We start from the raw sequence: 23,722 nt of genomic DNA on the forward strand, positions 1-23,722 counted from the left end.
TAGTGTATGTTAATTTCTGGTTTCACCTGTAAGTAGTGAGGTTTCGCGCACAGGTCTGGTCAGCAGGCTGAATTGACAACGTTCAGGACTGCAATGTCCTTGGCAAGCAGGAAGCTGGGGGGCTTGGGAGTGGTGCAAATGTGAAGAAAAAAGATATGACATTCCCTTTAACAGAGTATCTTACTTTTACCCAGGAAAGGGGCTGGTGAAATAACGTGCATGGTCATTATGTCCCAAAAAAATGATCTGCCTCTTATTGTTACCACCACTCCTGTATTTAGGGTTCCCCATACTAAAATAACCGTCTCCATAAAAGGAAGAGTAGAAAAATCAAAGTCAAAACTCCCACCGCAAACATGATTTACAAAAAAGAGCCGATTCCCTTTTCCAAAGGTTAAAAGTGACAAAGTGGCTGCGTCAATAGAAAGCTGCGGTTCTGCATGACTTTAATATTCATTCCCTGTCTCTCTCACAGGGTCAATAACTCAGCACTGTTGACTATTGCTAAAGGCTTCAGTGTTACACTCTGCAAATCCCATAATAAGTTAGCAGTGATAATGGCTTTAAAAAAAAAATAAAAATCACTCGACAAACATTGTGTGAAAAGGCAGCGCCTGTGCTCGCAGTGACCTTGTGGATAGATGGAAGAGCGGCTGAACTTGCAGGACTTCTCTCCGTAATACTGCTATCAGACGCCCGCTCTTATTGCTTTTGATAAAAAAAAATATAGGAAGAAAACAGAAGCTGTTGAAGCGGAATACGAGCCAGAAATCCTGCCCGATGTGCTTCTATGGCAATTACTGACAGATCAAGGAATTAAACAGTATTTCTCCCCAAAGCGATGCTTTCCGAGGATTCTTGCCCAGTCAACATTATTATGGGCGTTGGGCTTGCCCGGGAACTTCTACAGGTGTATATACACAACATGGATGCCCAATAGCAGAAAATGTTGCCAATTGGCTCCAAATGTAAAAATATGGGAGTGATGAATCAGAGGTTGCTCCAAAATTTTCTGACTCAGCCTTTTCATGTCAATTTTAGCCAACTCAACTCTGCCATGGGTGGGATGAGGCGACGGTCGCTTGTCAAATTCATGACGAGCTGTGACGTACTTATGTCACAAATATTACTCCAGTGTCTGACTGGAGTAATATTTCTAGATCAAAAAAATTGGTCTGCACTCTGACAAGTGGGTGGTGGTGCAAGTGAAAAATGGGAAGATAATAAATAAATTCACTGCACTCATAGATTGTGATGCAAAAAGTTTTCCAAATTTATTGAGGCGACTGTGAAGTCATTCCGACGTTTCGACCCCGCCTGGGTCTTAGTCAAGAGTCGCTTCAAGATGGGTGCCTGGGATATGGAAATTTGAGTGGGTTAATAGCGTTTCGTAGGAGAATACCTTGAGGATAAAGGTCCTGGGTTTAGCCAGCGCAGCAGTGCTGTGGCTAGTGATATGGTGACGAAAGGCGGGGTCGAAACGTCGGAATGACTTCACAGTCGCCTCAATAAATTTGGCAAACTTTTTGCATCACAAACTATGAGTGCAGTGAATTTATTTATTATCTTGGAGTAATATTTCTGGCGTGGTGCACAGATCAGATGCACCAAATTAGTTAGGTGTCGTGTCTCTTAATGAATCCGACGTCTCTGACTCCAGCACGCCCCCTCATCAGGACCAGCAGGAACAATGACGATCTTAAGGAATAGAGGCCATAGGCTTCGTTCATGGAGACTGGGGTTTTGTAAGCCAGTATTAAAGAAGGCAAAGCGGGAATAAAATGCACCAAATTCATTAAAGGGAACCAACCACCAGATTTTTGCCCTGTTCAAATCTTCAGAAATTATGTAATTTGTACACAGGCCTGAGCATCAGGGCAGGACTTTGTGGGTCGGGTCCTCTGTAACGATTCCTCCTCCGCAGCTGCCATAAACGTTGTTGACGGCACATGCACATTGCTATTATGATGTTGGCTGAAATAAAATGGTGCCTGAATTAGCGCATGCGCATACCACGATCTCCGGTGCCATTTTACTGAGGACACTGTGGAGATGATTATAAGTGGCGGTGCATGCACTCAGCAAAACATTTTTCATTCTGTGCATGCGTCGCCACCGCTCGTATTCGTCTCCACAGTGTCTTCAATAAAATGGCGCTGGAGATATCGGTATACGCATACGCTGATAACGGCACCATTTTATTGAAAACAACGTCACAATAGCAATGTGCATCCACCGCCAAGAGCAGTAATGGTGGTAGCGGTGCAAAATTTAAATAAAGAAAAGGAAGCAAGACAGGAGTAGGAATGATTGCAGAGGACTCGACCCACAAAGGATTATTCTGCAATCAAGCCTCGGATTTCTCAACTAAAGCTATCAGTTTAATCAGCATCCTAGCTCCATTTTGGCACTGCCTCTAGTTTATAGGTCAAAAACCTGGTGGTTGGTTCCCTTTAAGAGGCACACACCAATTAATGAATTTGGCGCATCCATCGGTTGCATGTGCCGCACTACAAATGGTTCTGCAGTCCCTGAGGAAAAACATGGAGGCAACATTAATGAATTTGACAGGTGGGAGTTTCCACACACCATCCTGGCTCCTTACCATCTCCGCATATTCTGGCATACTTGGCTAAAACGAGAGAAAATTTTGAAAAGTTGCAACATTTTTGAGCAACAAAGTGTTTTGCAGCTTTTTTTTGCCAATGTCAGGTATTTAGAGTACTTAGCAGTGTGAACAAAGCCTTAAATTACGATTGCCACAAACCAAGTAAGAAAGTTTGCTCTCTGTGCTCCAACTGGATAGACACTAGCTAATCTGAAGGGTCATATTTAAGGAGTCTCAGCACCTCAGCCTGCATTTTGCTAGAATAACCCATGAGGGGCAGCCATAAGACTGTGTACAAGAGACCACCTCATTATAAGAGCTGTTTGGAATTAGATTTAGTTTTCTAATCACTTTTTACCCTCAAGGCTGCTTTACACGCTACGACATCGCTAAAGCGATCTCGTTGGGGTCACGGAATTTGTGACGCACATCCGGCCGCTTTAGCGATGTTGTTGTGTGTGACACCTATTAGCGATTTTGAATCGTCACAAAAACGTTCAAAATCGCTCATCGGTGACATGGCCCCCTAATCTCGATTATCGTTGCTGCTGCTTGGACGATGTAGTTCCTCGTTCCTGCGGCAGCACACATCGGTACGTGTGACACCGCAGGAACGAGGAACCTCACCTTACCTGCGGCCACCGGCAATGAGGAAGGAAGGAGGTGGGCGGGATGTTACGTCCCGCTCATCTCCGCCCCTCCGCTTTGATTGGGTGACCGCTTAGTGACGTCGCTGTGACGCCGCACGGACCGCCCCCTTAGAAAGGAGGCGGTTCGCCGGTCACAGCAACGTCACTAGGCAGGTAAGTAGTGCGACAAGTCAGCGCGATTTCGTGCGCCACGGGCAGCGATTTGCCCGTGTTGCACAAACGATGGGGGCGGGTACACACGCTAGCGATATCGGTAATGATATCGCAGTGTGTAAAGCGGCCTTTATGTTATAGAGTTTTGAATTATCCCTTATTACTCTTATCCTTACGGAGGTGGTGTTCTGCTATGGGTCACCTGACAATTGCTCCCCTCTTGTGTAACATTACAGACCCCACCTTACACCACGAACGTCATTGTGCTATCAGAACTTAAAGAGAATGTGTCATTAAACAATGGCCTATTGTTTAAATCTGATTTTCATGTGAAATGATTTTTTTTAACGTTTAATAATGCGTTTCAATTTTCCATATCATGATCTGAATAAGATTTAAATTATGCCACTTTTCAGAATGGCCAAGAATCTTAGTCTATGTGCGCACGTAGCGTTCTGCCCCTGCAGAAATTCAGAAATTTCTGCAGCGATTTGAACAGCACACGTGCGCTTCAAATCGCTGCAGAAAGAGTCCGTAATGAAAAATGAAAAAGCCGATTCCATGCGCTCTGACTGCAGCCTCTCCCATAGACAGAGCGGGGGATGCATGCAGAGCGCACGGAATAAGTGACGTCAATTCTTAGAACGCGCGCTTCGGGCAGCAGCCGAAGCGCTGTGCTCGAATACGCCACGTGCGCACGTCTCCTGCATAATCTTCATAGGTTATGCTGGGGACGCAGGACGCATGCATTTACGCTGCGGTGCAGATCACAGCATAACTGCATGCAAATACGCAAAGTGCGCACATAGCCTTAGACTAGACTCCCTTTTATGTAATGAAGACTTTTCAGCAGTCTCATTCTCATCACAGACATAATGACAATGAATGATAACACCTCTAAGACAGTAGATAACAGAGGATTAATATTTACAATAGGGGATGTCACAGCTCACCTCCTCCTCCTGTATTCACTCAGATTAGATACTTCAATGCAAGCCAAAAAGGCTTGTCCAGCCTCATCAGAGGTCTGCAGTCATTCGATGCGACTGTAGACTGACGAATTTTATAATAATAATTGAAAATGTATTTTTAAAAAAATGTAACTTAAAATTTGTTTTAGGAAATGTTCTTTAAAATTATACATTCCTTTTTCAGAAGTGAGATCCCCACTGATCATAAACACTGTACATGGTACAAGTATGCAATTACTTAATGACACAAAATAACACTTTAATAATCTGAAGATCATTAGATTCATGTGTGCTGCACACAGACCGACTTCGCTCCCAGCAGTCCCTGTCTCTGCACTGGGGCCGACTTCATAATACGCCAATCAGCATCTCAGGATGTCTGGAAATGTGGATGATTCCTACATAGCCCTCGAGACGAGACAAACTCCAAGAAGATGAGGGAACAGAACCCAGTGTAGAGGGGAAGGAGGGCGAGGAGCCACCGTGCAACCATCCTGTAATGACTGACCACAAGGGCATTTCTGTAGTATGAATGCATTCGGGTGCATGCCAGGTGTCCTGAAGATGACTTTTAGGTGGTGTTGTTTTTTTGTCACCAAAGTATTACAAAACTTACCTGAGAACTGATCATACGTTGGGAGGAACGGGCAATATTAGCAGGTAGACCAAAGAAAGCAGGCTTATCATCCTCCGGCAGACTTCCAATCACATTGCGGTACTCCTATGAGAAACAAATATGAGGATTAGAAGGGACCTGGGATAGTGGACTGGGACAGACGGGACCTGGGACAGTGGACTGGGACAGACGGGACCTGGGACAGTGGACTGGGACAGACGGGACCTGGGACAGTGGACTGGGACAGACGGGACCTGGGACAGTGGACTGGGACAGACGGGACCTGGGACAGTGGACTGGGACACACAGGACCACACATGGGACCTGGAACAGTGGACTGGGACAAATGGGACCTGGGAGAGTGGACTGGGACAGATGGGACCTGAGACAGTGTACTGATAAAAAATGGACCTGGGACGGTGGACTGGGCAAGACTAGACCTGGAACAGTGGACTGGGCAAAGCTGGGCCTGGGACAGTGGACTGGGACAGACGAGATCTGGGACATTGGATTGGGACAGACTGGACCTGGGATAGGGGACTGGAATTAGAAGTTATTCTGATTTCTGCACTATAAAGGATGCCTATTACAGATTTTATATCTAGCAGTCCTGTGTTACACTGATTTTTTTATGCCCTTAATGACAACACATAAATTGGGTAAACAAGTATGGCATCACATATGTATCATACAAGTTGGGCCCGTTTCACACGTCAGTGAAAAACACTGACGTTTTTCACTGGCGTGTAAAACACGCACATGTCCCTCCGTGTGCCGTGAATCACGGCACACGTGGGTTGTCTAAGTGCAATCCGGGCTCCGTTCTCTGTGGCCCGTGATTGCACTTAGAGATTAACTCACCTGTGCGCGCTCCCGCTGTCCATGGTGCTGATCGCTCCCGCGGTGCAGCATCCGGCCGGCGCTGACCCCCGCAGCAGCTGCTTCCGGGTCGGCTGTGTCGTGCATTATGAATATGAGCGACAATAATGAGCCGGCTCAGAAGCAGCAGGGAGAACGGGCTGCAGAGAGCGTCGCTGGAGCCGGGTGAGTAAAAATGATTTTTATTTTAAAAACACGTTTTTTTCTGGCACATGTTTCACGGATCACACCACTGCGTGGTCCGTGGGACATCAGTGATGCCAGAAAAAAATGGACATGTCTCCGTGCGGCAATCACGCACACGCGGGTACGCCGCACGGAGACACGTGCAGTGAAAAATCACTGATGTGTGAGCAGACCCATTCATTATAATGGGTCTGCGTATGTCAGTGATTCTGGTACGTTTAAAAAAAAGCACAAACGTCCCAGAATCACTGACGTGTGAAAGGGGCCTTAGAGAGAGAGGGAATGGAAATGCAGGAGATCGGCTTTTGTCTGGGAGACTGAGACTCTTATTCGAAGTGTAAGGCCAGTTTCACACATCCTTCTTTTTGTCGGTTTCGCGGATCCGGCACGCTCCCATACAGTGAATACAGTACAATGACAACGCTGTAACTTCCGGGTCACATGCGCCGGTCACATGACAGCATGTGACCGGCGCTTGTTGCGCTGTCATTGTACTGTATTCACTGTACGGGAGCGCGCCGGATCCGCGAAACCGGCAAAAAGAAGGATGTGTGAAACTGGCCTAAAACAATTTGTCATCTACATGTGACAGAGTTATTTTATTTCCGCTGGAGCACCAAAGATCCATTCTATCACCCCCTCATGTGGACACAAGCTTTCCCTAACCTAATGGAAGCTCAGCTCAGTTCCTCTAAGATGGAGAGAGAACTGTGCAGCCGCTTAGTAATCTCAGCGATAGGAGCACAGCGCTTATCAATGTGAATGCTCTAACCTATTAGTCAGGGAGGTCTGGCACTGCTGACCTTACTGACTACAGACTATAAAAAGCACATACATTTGAGCAAGTTGTTCTCTTGATGAAAAGTGCATCTTATAGTCGGAAAAATACAGTACACGCAAGAAAAGCACACAGAAAAACTAAAACTAATTTGGCATCACCATAATTGTACGGACCTTAAGAATCATGTTGTCTGTCTGCTCATTTTTAATGCAAAATTAATGCCGCAATAATAAAACGGATTTACATTTTTTCACCAATGTTAGAATAATTTTTCCTTACTCTATTTGGACAATAGGTGAAAATTCAAGTTTTTTTTATTAAATAAACCAACTCACCATTACACTGCAGGAATTTGGCAGAGAGATGGACAATGGGAACGCCATCTTGCTTCCTCTTATTCCTCCTGCATGAGAATTGAAATACTGCTCCAGATAGGAGCGAAGAACTCGTAAATCAAAGTAGTTATCTACCCGGCCTCCATAAATTGCGTTCTCTAAGAGACCAATGACAAAGTCCCACTGAAAGGTCCGGCCACCTGTAAAAGAGGGAATATAGAGAAATCATGCACGCATAGAAAAGTGTTTTGTGTATAGTGGGAGTGTCATTTCAACTTTTTTTTTTTTTTACTAATGAGTGTCGGGGTCCTGGTACTCCCACAATTGCACATAAAACTGTAGAGACGAGCGATACTCCGGCATAAAGGCCCCGTTACACGCAACACTAACGATATATCGCCGGGGTCACGGATTTCATGACGCACATCCGGCCTCATTAGCGACGTCGTTGCATGTGACACCAACGAACGGCTGTTAACGATTAAAAATACTCATCTTATCGTTGATCGTTGACACGTCGTTCATTTTCATAAAATCGTTGATTGTTGAGGACGCAGGTTGTTCGTCTTTCCCGAGGCAGCACACATCACTACGTGTGACACCTCGGGAACGAGGAACAACAGCTTACCTGCGGCCGCCGGCAATGAGGAAGGAAGGAGGTGGGCGGTATGTTACGTCCCGCTCATCTCCGCCCCTCCACTTCTATTGGGCGGCCGCTTAGTGACGCCGCACGAACCGCCCCCTTAGAAAGGAGGTGGTTCGCCGGCCACAGCGACGTCGCTAGGCAGGTAAGTCAGTGTCACGGCTCCTAACGATGTTGCGCCACAGGCAGCGATTTGCCCATGACGCACAACCGACAGGGGCGGGTGCTTTCACCAGCGACATCGCTAGCGATATAGCTGCGTGTAAAGCCCCCTTTTCTTATGCCAATTCAACATGAGAAAAAAAAATTGCTACATGCCATGATTGGCAGTGTATATTGGATGGCATGCACCCATTCATGTCTATAAGTCCAGTCCAATATACAGTACATCGAGACAGACAATGGAGAAGATGGAAAAATTAATCTCCCGCTCTTCTCTGCACCTGTGCTCCGATTCTTGCATAGGAGAGAATCGGATCACAGGAAAATGACATGTAGCTCAAATTAGATTAATTACGCTAATGAAACTGGGCTCAAACTCTAATCAAGGTTTGTGCCGAGTTTCATTCGCATAATGGTTCCGATACTCTCGCATGAGCTCAGACGAGCGTTTAAAAAAAATTATCAAATTTCTTCTCCAGAAAAACTGGGTGATTCATCTCAACTGTCACTTGTTTGGCATCCATTATTACACCATGTTCCAAATTATTATGCAAATGATATTTTTCTCTGATTTTCCTAAATGGTCGGTGCAAATGACAGTCAGTCTAATAAAAGTCATCGCCCGTTAGAGTATACATTGCATTTTATTGAACAAACCTCCTCCCAATGATAACAGTATAATCTTCAAAATTAAAAAAAACCCTCAAAATGCGCTGTTCCAAATTATTAGGCACAGTAGAGTTTCTAAACATTTTATATAGTTTAAAGAACTGAAATTGCTCTATTGTGGAATTTGCAGCATTAGGAGGCATCCTAACAGGCCAAGTTACACGTTAACATAGGAACCCTTCTTTGATATCACCTTCACAATTCTTGCATCCATTCAACTTGTGAGTTTTTAGAGAGTTTCTGCTTGAATTTCTTTGCATGATGTCAGAATCGCCTCGCAGAGCTGCTGTTTTGATGTGAACTGCCTCCCACCCTCATAGATCTTTTGCTTGATGATACTCCAAAGGTTCTCTATAGGGTTGAGGTCAGGGGAAGATGGTGGCCACACCATGAGTCTATCTCCTTTTATGCCTGTCACGGGGTCCTTCTCCCATTTCACACAATCATCAGAGCGAGAGATGGCTGTACAATCCAATAAGCATTTATTCCAAGGAAATCAAACGGTCCATGCAATAATCGACAAATCAGAGGGTAAAATTGTCCAGTAATGGCATAAATGTCCCAGGGATCAGTCACAATCCTCCAGCAGTCCTTTTCCAGGCAAATGGGGTTTTCTCACAGTCTCTCTGGCATGCTGGCTGCAGCCTCAGAGGATCAGTCTTCTTTCTTCAAAGAAGACTGCCTGAATCTCCCAGGTAAGCAGAGAGTTTGGATCTCACGTCCCCTCCCCTAACTTAGGAACAAAAGGCGGGCAGGGGAGGAATTAAACCTGCAAATGGGACAATGTACACAGAAACAGTACAAATAAGACAGTGAAGCATGCCCAAACATTAACCCACACAAAATGGTATACAATCCACAATATTCCACCATCACAATACCCATAGCAGCCAATGACACAGAGGTATTCTTTGCAGCATGAGATGGTGCATTGTCATGCATGAAGACGATTTTGCTCCTGAAGGTACATTTCTGCTTTTTGTACCATGGGAGAAAGTGGTCAGTCAGAAACTCTATATACTTTACAGAGGTCATTTTCACACCTTCAGGTACCCAAAAGGGGCCTACCAGATGTCTCCCGATGATTCCGGCCCAAAACATGACTCCTCCACCTCCTTGCTGACGTGGCAGCCTTGTTGGGACATGGTGGCCATCCACCAACCATCCCCTACTCCATCCATCTGGACCATCCAGGGTTGCTCGACATTCATCAGTAAACAAGACTGTTCGAAAATTAGTTTTCATGTATGTCCGGCCCCACTGCAACCGTTTCTGCTTGTGAGCACTGATTAGGGGTGGCCGAATAGTAGGTTTATGCACAACAGCAAGCCTTTGAAGGATCCTACACCTTGAGGTTCGAGGGACTCCAGAGGCACCAGCAGCTTCAAATATCTGTTTGCTGGTTTGTAATAACAAATCTCTTCACAGTACGATGATCACGCTTAAGTTTTTGTGAAATATCAAATGTTTTCATCCCTTGTCCAAGGCATTGCACTATTTGATGCTTTTCGGCAGCAGAGAGATCCTTTCTCTTTCCCATGTTACTTGAAAACTGTGGCCTGCTTAATATTGTGGAACATCCAGTTTTCCTTTTATTGGGCTCATCTGGCAAACTAATTATCACAGGTTCTGAGATTGTTTTCAGTGATCCAGAGAACCCTCAGACACAATACCATCAATGAGTTTCATTGAAAAAAAATAATAATTAATCGCTATGACACTTAAATCCAATATGCATAATAATTTGGAACATGGTGTATACATCAGCAGCCATTACATTTTGTAAAACCAAATACAGTTTCATGTTAAAAGGAATCTGTCTGCAGGTTTTTGCTACCTCATCTGAGAGCAGCATAATGTAGGCAAATAGGCCCTGAATCTAACAATGTAGCACTTAGATCATTGGCTGCAGCCGTTCTGTTAGAATCAGATTTTTTAGCCATGTAGCAGAGCTGGGAGAGCTGCCTCCACCCACACCATTCTCTCTAAAGAGATTGTACATTGACAGTGAAGTGTCAATCAGAGGAGGGAACGTGCCGGACTGCTGTGAATGTGACATTGTAGTGCAAGCAATGAAAAGGATCCTGCTGCTTAACCAAAGATATAAGCAATTAATCGGACTGTGACAAGACAGGCATCCCTGAATTCTATGTTTTAACCCTTGCAGCATGCTTCAGCTTACATGGCAAAAACCTGCTGACAGATTCCCTTTAAAGAACAGCAACGTATCTGAAAAAAAATCTGTACTATATGGATGACCTAGATGGGATCAGATTATTTTTGTACATCTGTAGAAAAAGAAATTGCCATCTGAACAGCCGGAATAATACCATTAGTCCTAGTGCTGTCCACGTGATGTCATTTTTTTTCACAGACAGCTTGGAAGAAAAATACAGTTGTGTGAACTTGGCCTAAATGTGAGCAACTTTACACATAAATGTGGAGACAAATTCTACTGAGCTGCTTCTTACGCTGGCCTCACATAGACTAAATTCGTCCACACTAGGTGACTTTGGCAGGAGCGGCCAATAAAATAATGAGGACCTCACATCTCTTCCCTAACAAATAACATTGGATGGAAAAGATCCACCATTTTTAGTTAGAAAGACCTAAGGCAGGTTTCACACAGGTGTATTTCACTATCCATGTATAGACCACAGTGGCCCATCGGGTAGTGGGTTTCCCAAGCTGAACCTACAGCCTTTTATGTGTCTATTAGGCTGTGAGTTTGGGTTGAGACATGCGATAGTCCGGTCTGGCATTGTTGCTTATATACGAACCGTGTATTACACTTGTGTGAACCCTGCCTGAATGTTTGTCATTCTAAGATGACAATAAACTGGCTTGGAATCACAAGTGCAGTTTTTATGGCAGAGTTGATCCAAGAGAAAAAAAAAGTCAAAAGAAAGAAAAAACCCCAAAGGATACTGCATCAAAAACTGTTTTTGCAAAATCAGCCTTAGGCCATGTGCGCACGCTGATGATTTACCCGCAGAATTGCAGCGGATTTTGCTGCAGAAATGCTGCAGAAAATGTTTATAACATTTCTGCAGTCCTTCTCCAGCAAAATCTATGGGGATTAAAAAAAAGCTGTGCGCACACTGTATTACTTTGTCCCTGCGGATTTACCCACGGAATTTCTGCTGCGGAATTAGTGTGCATGTCATTTCTTTTCTGCAGGTCCCTGCGGTTTTGCCATTAATTACTGGTAAAAAACCGCAGGGACCAACCTGCGGCAAAACCGCAGATATTTCACACCAAATCCGCACCAAAATACGGGAAAACCACATGCGGATTTCGTTGCGGTTTTTTACAGGGTCCGGTTTTTCCTTAAGAAAAAGTCATTTTCTAGTGCGTACATAGCCTTAGACCTTACCATGCATGAGGACCCATATTCTCAATGAGGAGTTCCTAAGGTATTCTGCCTTTCAAACTATGTTCTACACAAGTATTAGCTGCATTCACGTACCTTCAAAAAGACGGTCGATGATATCATATGCAGCACGTAGGTCCGACAGAGAGAACTCATAGAATTTGGTCCAACCCTAGGGAATAAACATTTTCGGTAAATATGACAACTTTTGTACCTTGGTTATGAAGGGAAAACAAAGGCTGTAAAAAATATATACATATATATATATATATATATATATATATATATATATATACACACATACATACACACACATACACACGAGTATCTAGTTACAAAGAAACTGCTATGTATTTTAGCCTGATTTTACAAATCTCTGATCTTCCCCGATTATTCCACTCTTGTCAGTTTTGTGCTGCGTCGCTCCATTGCAGAGATATTCACATTTGTTGCCTTTGTAGAGCAGCATGTGAAATCTCTGCTTGTAGTGCAACTGGGTTTCTCCAGAGTCTTCTCTGGGAGGGTGTGCAAAATTTGCATACATTAATAGTACAGGTGAATATAAGAAATTTTGTACTATATCTTATTGGAGAAATGAGCTTGATTCTACACTTATGATCCTCTTCAGCTATCCCTCACCTCGCCTCCTAACCTCACTATCGACCTTGTAAATACAGCTCGAATCTCTCCTGCTCAAAACAAGACGGTCAAATTACACCTCCTATTATACCCTATACCAGTGATGGCGAACCTATGGCACGCGTGCCAGACAGGGCACGCAGAGCCGTTTGTGCTGGCACGCCGCTGTCGCCACACTGCGGCACTTTGATCTGCCGGTGTGGTCGCGCCAGCAGCTCAAAGTGGTGTTTAGCAGAGGAGACATTTCTCCTCGCTCTGACACGCCTCCTCTCCTGGGCTGCAGGCCTGTTGCCTAGGAGACGGAGGAGCGTCAGTAGGCGGCGCCGGTGTCTTGTGGCCGCGCGGGAACTGAAGTGACTGAGGACGCAGCAGTGGAGGAGTGGGGGCCAGAAGGTGAGTTGTTTTTTTTTGTTTTTAGCCTCTGTGCGGCTGTGCCAAGATGTGGGGGGGGACAGAGCCTGCACGGGGGAAACATGGAGCGCACGGGGGACACATGGGGAGCACGGGGCAAACATAGAGCACGGGGGACAGAGCCAGCACGGGGGAAACATGGGGAGCACGGGGCAAACATAGAGCACGGGGGACAGAGCCAGCACGGGCGAAACATGGGGAGCACGGGGGACAGAGCCAGCACGGGGCAAACATGGGAGCACGGGGGACAGAGCTAGCACAGGGAAACATGGGAGCATGGGGCATATACAAACAGAGCACGGGGAAAACATGGAGAGCACGGAGAAAACATGGCTGCAAAGATGGAGAGAAACGTGCAAAGATGGGGGAAACATGACTGCAAGGATGGGGGAAACATGCAAGGATGGGGGAAATCATGCCAGGATGGGGTACATTTAGCAGGAAGGGAAACATACCAGGAAGGGGTACATTTACCAGTATGGGGGGTACATTTACCAGAATGGGGGGAAACATGAAAAGATGGGGTGGAAACATGGCAGGATGGGGGTACATGAACATGCCAGGATGAGGAAAAATGCCAGGATGGGGAACATTTAGCAGGAAGGGTGACATTTATCAGGATAGGGTACATTTACCAGGATAAGGGAACATGCCTGGATGAGGAATATTTACCAGGATGGGGTCATTTAACAGCATGGGGGAACATGCCAGGATGGGATACATTTACAATGATAGGGTACATTTACCAGGAATGGGGTACATTTACAAGGATGGGGCCATGATGGGGACAAATATACCAGAATGTAGGAAATATATATCAGGATGGGAGACATGTTTACCAGGAAGTGGCCAGGAAGGGGACATAACTACACAATGAAAGGGGAGGGGAGCAACTCGTACGTCTTTATGGGATTTCAAGATGTTCAGACTTTGAAATGTAGATGTGGATTACAGGGTGACATCTGATTGCATTCCAGGCTAAAATCTCTGCCTAATATGCTGCAATTTATTTCCAGAAAGATCAATCCAACTGCTGTGTCTGGAAAGGGCAGGGGCTCAGCTTCCATGTGTGGTAAGCACGAATGAGCGTGATGCCCCCTGCTTAAGAGAAGAGAAGACTGCAAAGGTAAGGTTACAATCAATTATTTACATAATAGGATTGGTTGGCACTTCGGAAAAAAAAATGGGTTTAGAACTACAGTTTGGGCACTCGGCCTGTAAAAGGTTCGCCATGACTGCCCTATACTATAGGGCCTATAGAGAAGGGAAGCAGGAGGAGTAGTGAGGAGCACTCTGCAGTGAGAGAACAGCCAAACACAGGTATGGAGAAAAGCAAATCAAGGTGCAATTTCCAACATTATTTCCATTACTAGATTGACAGGAACACAGCTCAGTACTGCGGTATACAGTAGTGACCAAAAGTTTTGCTTTTTTTTTTTTTTAAAAGGCAACCTGTCAGGTGCAATATGCACTCAGAATCACGAGCAGTTCTGGGTGTATATTGCTAATCTCTGTCGAACCGTCCCTGTATACACTAGCATAGATAAAGAGATATATAGAAAAAGTATTTATAAAGATCCCACATGATATGCTAATGAGCGAGGGGACTAGTCGCAAGGGCGTTAGTTCCCTTGGCTAGTTGGCCCCCTTAGCATGTAAGCACGCCCCTGTGGGTGTGCTATGATGCTAATGAATGTGCAGCATCAGAGGATGATCTCACTCACCTCTCCGCTGCCATCGCTTCCAACTCCTGGACTTTGGCTCAGTGAGCATGATTCCAGACTTTTGGTTATGCGCACTATAAAGCAGGGTGTAAGCATCCCGACTTCAAACTCGTGTAGTGTGCATGACTGAAAGTCCGGCATCATGCGCACTGAGCCGAAATCCAGGAGTCGGAAGCGATGGCAGCAGATAAGCTGCAGGTAAATAGTGGTACAATGCTGCCCCGTTTCCTTACTTGAAAGTGCGGCTACCGAGAAAAAATGAATTTATTTTCTCCCAGGAGCCACTTGCTTTCAGTCATAGGGGCGGTGCAAGGAGCAGCTACACTTAGGGGTACTTTGCACACTGAGACATCACTAGCCGATGCTGGCGATGCCGAGCGCGATAGGCCCCGCCCCCGTCGTACGTGCGATATCTTGTGATAGCTGCCGTAGCGAACATTATCGCTACGGCAGCTTCACATGCACTTACCTGCCCTGCGACGTCGCTCTGGCCGGCGATCCGCCTCCTTCATAAGGGGGCGGGTCGTGCGGCGTCACAGTGACGTCACACGGCAGGCAGCCAATAGAAGCGGAGGGGCGGAGATGAGAGGGACGTAAAGATCCCGCCCACCTCCTTCCTTCCGCATAGCCGGTGGAGGCAGGTAAAGAGATGTTCCTCGCTCCTGTGGCTTCACACACAGCGATGTGTGCTGCCGCAGGAACGAGGAACAACATCGTATCTCCTATTGGTGCGATATTATGAAAATGTCCGACACTACACAGATCACCGATTTACGACGCTTTTGCGATAGTTTATCGGTGCATCTAGGCTTTACACGTTGCGACGTCGTTACCAGCACCGGATGTGCGTCACTTTCAATTTGACCCCGACGATATCGCAGTAGCGATGTCGCAACGTGCAAAGTACCCCTTCGTCTATGTGCGCACCGAGCATTTTTCGGATACGTTTTTGCGTGTTTTTGGGCTTAAAACTGCATGACTTTGCTTCCTTAGCAAAGTCTATGACTTTTCATTTTTGCTGTCCGCACACAGCTTTTTTTTAGTTGCATTTTTGAGCTAAAAAAAATAAATAAATAAAATAATAAAAAAAAAAATGGACATGCCAATTCTTTCCTGCGTTTTACTGCATATTTCACCCATGCAATGCATTGGAAAAACGCAGCAAAATTCAATGGTCAAAAACGCAGCAAAATGCAGCCAAAAACGCACTGAAACACGGTAAAAAACACATGCGGTTTTACCGGTGCGTTTTTCTGCGTTTTTTGCGGCCAAAAACTCAGCGTTTTTGAGGAGTGCAAAAACATCATAGTGTGCACATATCCTAAAGGCCACTTGACACACAGCGATGTCGCTAGCGATGTCGCTGGTGAAAGCACCCGCCCCCGTCGGTTGTGCGTCACGGGCAAATCACTGCCCGTGGTGCACAACATAGTTAGTCCCCGTCACACATACTTAGCTGCCTAGCGACGTCGCTGTGGCCGGCGATTCGCCTCCTTTCTAAGGAGGAGGTTCGTTCGGCATCACAGCGGTGTCACTAAGCGGCCGCCCAATAGAAGCGGAGGGGCAGAGATGAGCGGCCGGAACATCCCGCCCACCTCCTTCCTTCCTCATTGCCGGCGGCTGCAGGTACGATGTTGTTCCTCATTCCTGGGGTGTCACACGTAGCGATGTGTGCTGCCGCAGGAACGACGAACAACCTGCGTCCTGCAACAGCAACGACATTTGGGATTAGAACGACGTGTCAACGATATGGTGAATATTTTTGATCTTTAGCGGTCGTTCGCGCGTTTCACACGCAACGACGTCGCTAACGAGGCCGGATGTGTGTAACGAATCCCGTGACCCCAAACGACATCGCGTTAGCGATGTCGTTGCGTGTAAAGCGGCCTTAAGGCGGGTGAGCAGCATTAAAGATTAACCCGATATCTGCAGGTAAAGAGCATTTTCCGTGGTGACAGGTTCACAATCTTGGCAGCTGAAGCAGAAGCCAAAATGAGTGGATCGGATGAGCTCCTCCTCCTGACCTCGCCGACACAACGACGCCCACATGATGTATATATCTGTCATACAGCACAAAGTAACCCTCGCTCATGTCAGCTACATATACGTCATGGAACGGTAAGGGGTTAAAGAAGTTAGTGCATTGACAAATTGCCTTTAACGCTTATTTGTTTTGTTTTCATACATAGAATATAATGGGATGGTAAGCTGAGGATCTGCACGCATCTGTAGCCCCAGTAAATCTACATACTATAATAGACTTTACACGCAGGCACTGTAAATTCTCCTGGGTTTCCGCTCTTCGCCCTCCGTGTCAGGCACGGTCTGCAGGATAAATGAGGTTGGCTCACAATGTTAAGGTGCTAAGTAATTTATTGTCATGTGGACTCAGGATAAATTAACATGATTGCGGCTCAGAGCTAAATAGAAGGATAAAAAAGAAATAATCTCCAAGGTTTTAATTGAATTCGAGTTTCATAAAAGACACTGGGAACTTATTATACTGCCGTATATTACTGCCACATAATGCTGCCACATAATACTGCCACATATCACTGTCACCTACTGTAACACTGACACATATTACTGGCATATATTATACAAAGATATTTGACATACAGAATATTGCCATTAAATATTGCCACATATTAGAGCCATGTGATACTGCCATATATCACCGCTATATACTGCCATATAAAACTGCTAAATAATACTGACATTATATTGGTTCATTAATTAGGAAAATAAAAAATAAATGTATATTTATGATCGATAAATACAATGACTTATTAAGTACTTAAGGGGGTAATCCAGACTGATGTCCTATCCATAAAGGTCCCACCAGTGTTTGGCCACTCACTTGCTCTCCCCAAATCCTCCATACACCTATGCCGGCAGCTTGTTTCGCAGATAAATATAAGTCCCATGTCCGTTCTTAATAGTCATCATCATCCATCTCATCATACAGTACAATACAGTAGAATACCTTTCCAGGCTTACACTGATTTGTTTTCATCTCTTACTATATATATATATATATATATATATATATATATATATATATATATATATATATATATATATATATATATATATATATATATATGAGTATAAAGGCCCCGTCACACACTGAGATAAATCTTTGGCAGATCTGTGGTTGCAGTGAAATCATGGACATATTGTTCCATTTGTAAACAGCCACAAACCTGGCACTGATTGTCCACAATTTCAATGCAACCACAGATCTGCTGCAGATTTATCTGTGTGTGTGACAGGGCCTTTAGGGTGTGTAAATATGGATATAGACTCATGCTGGTTGTACATATAGCTGTGCATAGAAGCTGCATACACAAAACGGTAGAATATTTCAGTAAGGTCTTTTTGAATTTTTTTTTTTTTTTTTTTAATTTAAGACGCATTGGAGCATAAATTCCTGATTGTACATATCCATCAAGGAGGTTGTCCAGCCCTGTGAATATTTTTGGCAAGTCCTGCTGCTTGCTGAATCTTGACTGTGTAATAGACACACGGCTATGATTCGGCTTCGGCTCTGATTGCAGTTTATAGTCGTTGTCACAAGACGTAAGAAAACTAATCTAATGTATGAAGCAGCTGGGAGATTAGCTAGCATGTGACTTATTCAGATCACACACTTGCGGTCTTGTGACAATCGCTGGAGACAAATCCTAGTGGTGTGTACATTGCACACCGTTAGGATTCGGCAAAAACAGCAGCTCTTGACAAAATTTCCTCAGGGCTGCCAGAACCTTTAAGATCCCTGGATTGGTTACCTGAGGTATGTAGTTCCTCCTCTCCTGACACACTGCATGAAACCACGCCAGGTTAAATAAAGCCTGGGCTCGAGGTGCAAGCCCACCCTTTCCAATCTGCTCTGGCGTCCACGATTCATAGGTTCTTAACAGGTTCTTTTTCAACCCAGGAGGTGCCTGAAAAAACAGCAATTAAAAGAATAATCCATACAAATAACGATACAATTACTCATCGCATCTCAGCTTAATATATCCAAACTCTAAGAGAACATCTAGATCATGGGTTGATATTTCTATAATATTTGGAGGATTTTTTTTTTTTTAAACATTTTTAAAAATCCATTTTTGTATATTACTGTTTCCTAAATCAAGTGTTGATCGTGATGGATGTTGTTAGTAGAAACAAACGAATAGCTACGAACATCAATAACGTTAAATCTTATATTTTGCAAGAAAGAGGCGGAGTGCAATTGAACACATCAGATGTGGCGCATCAGAGACTGATTCCCAGAATTGGGGGAGCCCCAGAGATATGTTGGGAATAGGTGATAACTTGCTACGCTGGGGCAACTCCTCGAAGAACTGCAGTGGCCAATTGAATTTGCCAGGGGACATTTAATCTAACCAAACATCTGTCCTGTAGCAGCAATTAATAGGCTGTTACACAACTTAAATAAGGACCTATCTACAGGCGTGGGCAATTACTTTTCCCCATGTGCCACTTGAGAGACCAGTCCTGTGGTGGACACCTACTGTCTTGTGGGCCAAACCACCAGACTGAACTGAATTCTGATCATCACTATAATCTTTAATAATCATTTTTATCACTTAAAGTGGTACTCTGAAGAAATAAGGAATTATTTTATTGTTCCAACCCTCATAAACCCTAAAGATGAAATGCACAGTGCAGTTCTATAGCCTCACAATACCTGTAATTCAGTGTGACAGGAATTGTTCCTTCTGCTCCCCTCCCTTCTGGGACGTTACACCTGTAATTCAGTGTGATAGGAGTTGCTCCTTCTGCTCCCCTCCCTTCTGGGACGTTACACCTGTAATTCAGTGTTACAGGAGTTGCTTCTTCTGCTCCCCTCCCTTCTGGGACGTTACATCTGTAAATCAGTGTGACATTAGCTGCTCCTTCTGCTCCCCTCCCTTCTGGGACATTACACCTGTAATTCAGTGTGACAGGAGCTGCTCCTTCTGCTCCCCTCCCTTCTGGGACGTTACACCTGTAATTCAGTGTTACAGGAGTTGCTTCTTCTGCTCCCCTCCCTTCTGGGACGTTACATCTGTAATTCACTGTGACATTAGCTGCTCCTTCTGCTCCCCTCCCTTCTGGGACGTTACACCTGTAATTCAGTGTGACATTAGCTGCTCCTTCTGCTCCCCTCCCTTCTGGGACGTTACACCAGTAATTCAGTGTGACAGGAGCTGCTCTTTCTGCTCCCCTCCCTTCTGGGATGTTACACCTGTAATTCAGTGTTACAGGAGCTGCTCCTTCTGCTCCCCTCCCTTCTGGGACGTTACATCTGTAATTCAGTGTGACATTAGCTGCTCCTTCTGCTCCCTTCCCTTCTGGGACGTTACACCTGTAATTCAGTGTGACATTAGCTGCTCCTTCTGCTCCCCTCCCTTCTGGGACGATACACCTGTAATTCAGTGTGACATTAGCTGCTCCTTCTGCTCCCCTCCCTTCTGGGACGTTACACCTGTAATTCAGTGTGACAGGAGCTGCTCCTTCTGGTCCCCTCCCTTCTGGGATGATACCTCACACATCAGTAGGTGTGCTCTATTCCATCCTGTTAGTAACAGCAACACTACATGAGAATATCTCTTTCCTAGTCTGAGAACAAGGTGCGTGATGGGAGTGTGACCCCCATCTCTCATAGGGGCTTCTTGTTACCTGTATTCTTACCTGTAGAAGCTAACCAACACCATATAATTTACTGTGTTTTAGAATGTTAATAAATCACCCTACTTCTGTTATTCCGGCCTTGTACCTAGATAAATAGCTTCCCAACAGCTCCTCATACACAATATGACAGACTCATAGCCCCCCAGACATAATATCATTATCCACCAGGTGCCCATATATTGTGACTAACCCCATGGCCACCCAGACAGTATGATGGGCTCCACAGCTCTGTACACAGTCTGATGGCCTCCACACAAATTATAATGCTTCCACAGCCAACATAAACACACATACACAGTATGATTGTCCCACAGCCCGCCCAGACAATATGCCTCCATGGCCACTCAGACCGTATAATGGCCCCACAGCCACCCACAGACACTGAAATGGTGGCCCAGCCCCCATACATAGTATAATGGTCCAAAAGCACCCCCACCCCATAGAGTGTGAAGCCCCCACAGCCTCCCAGACAGCATTATGTTCACCACAGCCCATTACATACAGTATGATGACCTCAGAGTGCCACACAAAGTATGTTAGTCACAACAGTCCCCAACACACAGAACAAGGTCGCCAAAACCATCCAACACAGTATAATGTCCTAACAGACCCCTACACTGTACACTGATAATGTTTTGAACTTTTGACTTTCCGGCTCTATATCTCACCATACATTACAGCTGTGAGCATGAGGCTACCTTCATTTTATAGACAATCATCTTGGCTATTTCATACATAAATTTAATATGCAGCTATTTAGCATATGATTTGTTACGCAGATTATTGTCATGCCACTGCATTGGTACTGTTTCACTCCTAAAAGTCTAAATTTTAATTTTTATTATTTTGTTAGTACAGTGGAACCTTGGTTTACGGGAACAGTGCATTCTGGGAGTGTGCTTGTAAACCAGGTTACTCGTCTAGCAAAGCAAGATTTTGCATGGGAAATCATTGGAATGCAGACGATTCGTTCCACAACTTGTTCAATGTCCCATCCTGGTCCCCTATTGTGTCATTCCACATACACACACACATTATGCTCACCTTACCTTCCGTTCCCTCGCCGACCTCCTGGTTCTTGCAGTTCACCGGTCCTGGATGTGTACCGGGTAACCATCGCGACCGATTCCGGAACTTCCGCTGCCAGAGCACTGACGTCAAAGGCAGAAGACGCTTGCCTCTGATTGGTCAGCGCGCTACCTTTGAGTAGCGGCTGACCGCGGAAGTTCCTCCATCGTCGTGATGGTTACTCCGATACACATCCTGTACCGGCGAACTACAAGAACCAGGAGGCCGGCGATGGAACGGAAGGTAAGGTGAGCATAACATGTGTGTGTTTGTGTGTGTTTGTACATGTTTGTGCGGACTGTAAGAGTGGGTCAGAGCGTGGTGGAAGTACAGACCCGAGAGTGAGTGCGGTCAGTATTTGCTCGTATGGCAAAACTTGCTCGAAAACAGAGTTACAAATTTACAGCAAGCTTTGCTCGTCGCAAATTGGGTTACTCGTTAACCGAGGTTCCACAGTATTTTGTAAATCCACCTTTGGCTTTCAACACTGCCTGAATCCTTCTGGGTGCGCTCGATAAGGTTCAAGCATGTCTCGACCGAAATCCGATCGCAGGTCTCTTCCACACGTTCCCAATGTTGGTGCATACTGGTCGACACACTTGGGTATGTATATAGCTGTCTCTTTAACTCTACCCACGAGTGTTGGATTGGGTTGACGTCTGAGGACTGTGGGGGAGAATCCAGCACCTCTACTTCAATGTCACTGAACCATTTTTTCGCCAATCTCGATGTATGGCGCTGTCGGTGGTTGTCCTGCTGGAACACTATGTCGTCTTTTTTATACCCATAGTACCTGAGTGTACAAAGTAATTTGTCTTGTAGGATACTCACACATAGCTCAGCATTGACACCACCATCGATCCAAGTCAAGTATCCCATGGCTTTTACTGTGAAACACCTCCATACCCTCAAGCTTTCTCCACCAAATTTGACAGTTCCTTCAAATTCTATATAATTTAGCCCCCTTTTCCCCATGTTTCTTCCAGACCCATTAGCTCCAAATAACCAGTTTCCAATCTTTTACTGTCCACTTTTTATGCTTTTTTTTTGCAAACTAGAGCCAACACTTCTTCTGACGATATTGAAGTTAAGGGTTCTTCACCTTTTTTCTGGCCACCATTCAAGACTTGTGTAACGTGCATTGCATGGTGCTTGCATGGATGTCAGTCACTATTACAAAGCATATGAACCGCCTCCACTACCGTGTTTCTTGCACCAGAACTGATAGACCTTGTGATGAGCCGACTTGCCTTGGCATCCATCTCTCGGCTTTTGAATAGATAAACGGACTTCATTTCATATTATTCCTACTGTCCTGGCACTAACATGATGCAGTTAGGAAATTTTCTTAGTCGAAAGACCGTTATCGATGAGCTGGATGATGCTGTTTTTCTTTTCTTGGGAGATCTTCATGGCGGCTCCTCGATTCGAACCAGTGACCTTTGACTTAGGAAATCAACCTAATAACACACTGAGCTATTAGGGATTGTGAGAACCGGTTGTAATTTGTAGTATACAGGAAGAAAAAGATTTTTCCTCCACCAGGAGCAAAACAGTAACAATGCAGTGACATGACAACAATCTTCATAACTAATCATATGCTAAATAATCACAAGTCAAATTTATGTCTGAGATAGGCAAGATGATTGCCTATAAAATGAAGGTCGTTTCACTCTTAAAGCTGTAGTGGATGGTGAGATATGGAACTTGAAAGTCAAACGTTAAAAATATTACTTCCTTTTTGTTCATCAGTATATATATTGCCCCCATAATACTCCCCCCACCCCCAAAGTATGATGTCCCCATCGCCTCTGCTCAAATAGTTGGATGAACACCACACCTCCACATACAGTATGATGGCCCTTACAACTCATCACACAGTTTGGTGCCCCAACAACCACTCACACCCCATATAACGACCCCCATATCTCCCCTTACAGTATGATGGACTCACAACCCCCCAGATACAGTATCATGGCCCACACAGCTGCAGACATATTATGACGGACTGCATAGCCACACACAGTATGATGAACTCCATGCCCTCCCTACAGTATAATACCCCTCACAGTTTACCACAAGTACTGACTATTACAAAAAAACAACTACTCCACTAACCCTCTTTGCTTGGATGCACTGCTCCGGTCTGTGCAATTTGTGGCCTGAGGC

At 45.0% G+C, this 23,722-nt stretch overlaps 1 protein-coding gene across 3 annotated transcripts in view; it reads right to left on the reverse strand.

Annotated features, from left to right (window-relative positions):
* DYNC2H1 (dynein cytoplasmic 2 heavy chain 1) overlaps positions 1–23,722 on the reverse strand; it is an 852,364-nt gene that overhangs the window by 219,269 nt on the left and 609,373 nt on the right. For all 3 annotated transcript variants that reach the window (XM_075337457.1, XM_075337458.1, XM_075337455.1), the window contains exons 79-82: positions 18,592–18,747; positions 12,123–12,198; positions 7,180–7,379; positions 4,999–5,103 (exon numbers count right to left, since the gene is read on the reverse strand). In XM_075337457.1, coding sequence (XP_075193572.1) covers positions 4,999–5,103; positions 7,180–7,379; positions 12,123–12,198; positions 18,592–18,747 — 537 coding nt within the window. The remainder of the gene's footprint in view (positions 1–4,998; positions 5,104–7,179; positions 7,380–12,122; positions 12,199–18,591; positions 18,748–23,722) is intronic.

The sequence above is a fragment of the Anomaloglossus baeobatrachus genome, chromosome 2, assembly GCF_048569485.1.
Source record: "Anomaloglossus baeobatrachus isolate aAnoBae1 chromosome 2, aAnoBae1.hap1, whole genome shotgun sequence".
In the NCBI taxonomy this organism is placed as follows: Eukaryota; Metazoa; Chordata; class Amphibia; order Anura; family Aromobatidae; genus Anomaloglossus; species Anomaloglossus baeobatrachus.